Source organism: Lolium perenne, chromosome 7 (assembly GCF_019359855.2).
Source record: "Lolium perenne isolate Kyuss_39 chromosome 7, Kyuss_2.0, whole genome shotgun sequence".
NCBI lineage: Eukaryota > Viridiplantae > Streptophyta > Magnoliopsida > Poales > Poaceae > Lolium > Lolium perenne.
The window spans coordinates 316,947,737-316,951,494 of NC_067250.2; the positions used below are offsets into that span (position 1 = coordinate 316,947,737).

At 49.3% G+C, this 3,758-nt stretch overlaps 1 protein-coding gene across 1 annotated transcript; it reads left to right on the plus strand.

The window, feature by feature from the left end:
• Nucleotides 1-487: 487 nt before the first annotated feature.
• On the plus strand, nt 488-2,208 carry LOC127317453 (uncharacterized). The gene is made up of 3 exons (XM_051348010.2): nt 488-836; nt 977-1,778; nt 1,876-2,208. Exons 1-3 carry the CDS (start codon nt 554-556, stop codon nt 1,877-1,879), a joined length of 1,089 nt encoding a protein of 362 aa, XP_051203970.1. The 5' UTR covers nt 488-553; the 3' UTR covers nt 1,880-2,208.
• The last annotated feature ends 1,550 nt before the right edge of the window (nt 2,209-3,758 follow it).

Below are 3,758 nucleotides of genomic sequence, written 5' to 3' on the forward strand. Positions count from 1 at the left end.
TAAATCGAAAGGAGTACTAAATCTTTAACATTATTATAAACCAGAAAGTAGCATTTCCATTATTTACCGAAAATTTCAGTCAACTAGTTGGATGAGTACTGATGAATTTTACTCCGTCAGCGCTAACTTTAGGCAGGGGCCGACAGAGACAAAATGCCAACGATTCAAATCAAACCGCGCAACACCTGACGTACCTGCAAACCACACTCCATCATCTCATCTCATCCGTTCGTCTCTACTCTCTACAGTTCAAACAAAACTGAACAAAAAAGAAGTCGCAATAATGCCGTCGGATCCCATCAGCATCCCCCTATCTGACAACAATAGTTTATCTATCTGTCACAAAGGGAATAATAAAGAAAGAGATGGAATAGCAGCAGATCAGTCGCTGTCCGCGGGCCCCGCCGCGAGCTCCCCACACGACCGCGACCCGCTCCCGTTTGAAAACACCTTTTGTGCCTTTGTTCCGCTCCTCCTCGGCCGGCCTCGTTTCGAGAGAAGAAGACTCGGCTTTCGAGAGAAGACCCTGCGGTGTCGGCCGGCGCGCGTCCCGATGGGTTCCGAGGGGGCGACGAGCAGGCGGAGGATCCTCGACTACCTCAACGACGGCGAGGAGCTCGGGGTCGAGGGCCCGTCGACGCCGAGGGCGGTGGCGACGGCCAGGTCGCTGCTGCCCAGGTTCCGGTGGACGCGGATGGCCAGGCTCGGCCGGAAGTGTGGCGGCGCTTGCGGCGTCAAGGGACGGCCGCCGCAGCAGCCGGAGAAGCAGGAGATTGAGGCGGAGATTCTGGTGATCGAGCAGGGCGACGAGCTCAACGACTTGTCGGCTGACACAGGTGCGTGGCAGAGTTCCTTCGATTATTGTACGAATCAATTGTGGATTACGGTGATTTTGGTAGGTTCACACTTTCACTAGCTGTCGATGAAATTTAATTTGCCGTCCAACCCGTAACGAACAATAATTCTCGATTTCCAGCGTGCGCGACCTCCTCGGGCAGCGGCGCCGTCCGCGGCGGCGAGACGCGGGCAGTGGATCTCGGAGTCGGGCTGGGCCTGGTGTTCCTCCTCGCCAAGACGTCCGACGAGTTCAGCAAGATGGCCAAGGTGCGGGCCGAGATGGAGGCGCTGCTGGCGGAGTTCAAGGGCCACGTCATCGCCAACACCGCCGACGCTGAAGACGTGTCCAGACCCCGCAACCTCGACGACTCCGCCGCGTCCAGCTGCCTCACGGACGCGAACGAGGCGCAGCCCGCCACTGATCGCTCGGACGAGAACCATCGTCGTCGTGGCGATCACCAGGTCGCGGCGTGCTCCGGCAAGGGGGTGGAGGTGGAGGTGCAGAGCCGGAGGAGGTCGACGGAGGACGTGCTGGAGGAGGAGTTCCACGCCGAGCTCGAGCGGCTGCACGTCCACTACGGCTCGGACACGCCGCCTTTTCCGCCGGGAGAGGAGCGCGACGGCGCGGGGGAGTCATCGGACGACGACGACGACGACATTGCTGCTGACTACCGGCAGGGATTCGCGGAAGACGACGACCACGGCCACGATGAAGACGACGACGATGATGACGATGCTGCTAGATACCGCGGGGTGTCGGCGGTCGAGCTGGAGAGGAGGCTGCACGAGCTGCTCCACCAGCGGAACCAGGAGCGGATCGAGGAGCTGGAGGCCGCGCTGCGGCGCGCCGAGAGGAGGCTCTTCGACAAGGAGATGGAGGCGTCGCTGTGGAAGGACACGGCGAAGATGGCGCTGCGGCAAGACGACGACGACGAGCTGCAGTAAGCTAGTGCCCGATCGCATTTCACTGTTGCATGTGCAGACATACGAGTTCCTGACTGCTGTTCTTACCTCTGAAATTATTGTTTTTGTGTGCAGATGAGGGCATTGAGGCAGGAATTCGTATAGGCTGTACATGATTACAGATGAAGTCGTGAAGGCGAATTTTGGGACCTGATGCTTGAAGGGGACAATGAATGGTAGCTTCGGAAGATCGACTATAGAATGGGCCTTCAGTGGAGCATGGTACTACTGTAGTTCGTAGCTATACTACTTGTTAGCAGTTATAGCGAAGCTGTTCATACTCCGCCAAAGTTCAGACTTAGCACTGTAGGTTACATCAGAACGATTCGGAATAGGATCTTCAGTTAGTCTGACTTGTTTCCAGGATCCATATAATGTGACTTCGGTAGTGGGAGTTCATGCATAGCACTCGCATGCGATTTCAGAATCCGCGCGGCGATTCGACAGCCTGCTCTCAACTTATGAGTTCTACTTGCCCATTTCACCCTGCCTTTACAATTGCTTTGCACGGTTTCAGATATTGATTTGGGAAGGATTTTTTCCAGCAGTTCATTTTAATTTCCCGGTTCTGGCTCACTTAATGAGATCACGAGTAATTTCGTTTTTCCATATCTTGTGCTCACATCGATATGATTTCTACCAGATGACTAGAAACCTCACACTCCAAATTGATACGATTTATGCCAAGTGGTTACACATGACGAAATGACAAAATATGTCTTGTGTGCTTTATCCATTAACCTTCTCCCTCTTTATTGTTCATGCAAAAAAATCGAAAACTTCCAATGGGCCAAGATTACATATTCAAGTGTTTTACTTTCCTGTAAACTTTAAGAACTCCTGTGAAGACTTCAATCTAGTATTTCTTATTTCTGCATTGTTATAACCATTAGTTCCAGGAAAGCTTTGAAATATTGCATGAGAAAAATAAACCAGAATGAATAGCACATTTCTTTAGAGGACGAATTGCACATTTGGTTGACCGGTATATCTGTCGTAAAACAAATCATCTGTGTCTTATATAACATAGTTTATTGACCAAAGTGTGGTGTAGCAGAGATAACGTCGACCTATGGTGTGGTAATAATTTGTGACGGCTTTCTATAGCGCGTTTTTCACTTGGAAAAACAGATATTCTTATGTGCCGTTGGAGTTAGCTTCTTTCTCCGTGCTAAGAACATCTCTAGCAAACTCCATAAAAGGGCTGGACACCACCAAACTTTGGGTCTATCACATGCCCTATTAGGGTATCCAAAAGCAATGATGAAGGGGATTCTCAAAGAATTAATTCTACTTCCACTAAGAAAAGTGTAAGCTAACTACACACATCATATACATTTCGTTGTGTTCAGTCAACATAGTTCTTATGTTCATGTAGGTTTCATTGGAGCTTGATGCATTGTACAAGAAAATAACAAACCTTTCTACCTTGGTTTTGGCAAAAAAAAAAAAAAAAGCCCAAAAATCTATACGCTGAAGTGATGTCGATTTGGGAAGGATTTCTCCCAACAGTTTTGCAGCATTTAAATTTCCCGTTTCTTGGTTTCTTAATGAGTCTAGGAAAAAAAGTAGTGCGTTGCTACGGGTTGATTTTTATTAATTTACTGTTTCTCACTTTCTTAATGAGATTATGGGCAATTTGTTTATAGATTTCTACCACGTGATTAGAAACCTTATGCTCCAAATTGATATGATTAAATTGATATGATTTATGCCAAATAGTTGCACCTGAAAAAATATGTCTTGTTATTTGCCCGTTCACCTTCACTAGTAGGAAAAGCCTCATCAGTGGCGCACCAAAAATGGATTCTGTGGCGCATGGGTGGTGCGCCACAGAAACTTCACCACAAAAATAAGGTTTCTGTGGCGCACCGGCCCGTGCGCCACAGAATTAAGGTATTTTGTGGCGCACTGGAGATAGTGCACCACAGAAATAAGAAGTTCTGTGACGCATATGG

Bases quoted from the DNA above. Each gene is read 5' to 3' on its own strand.
- LOC127317453 (XM_051348010.2), top strand. From the start codon at position 554: ATGGGTTCCGAGGGGGCGACGAGCAGGCGGAGGATCCTCGACTACCTC. The intron at 837-976 runs GTGCGTGGCAGA...CTCGATTTCCAG, and splicing joins CGACTTGTCGGCTGACACAG to CGTGCGCGACCTCCTCGGGC.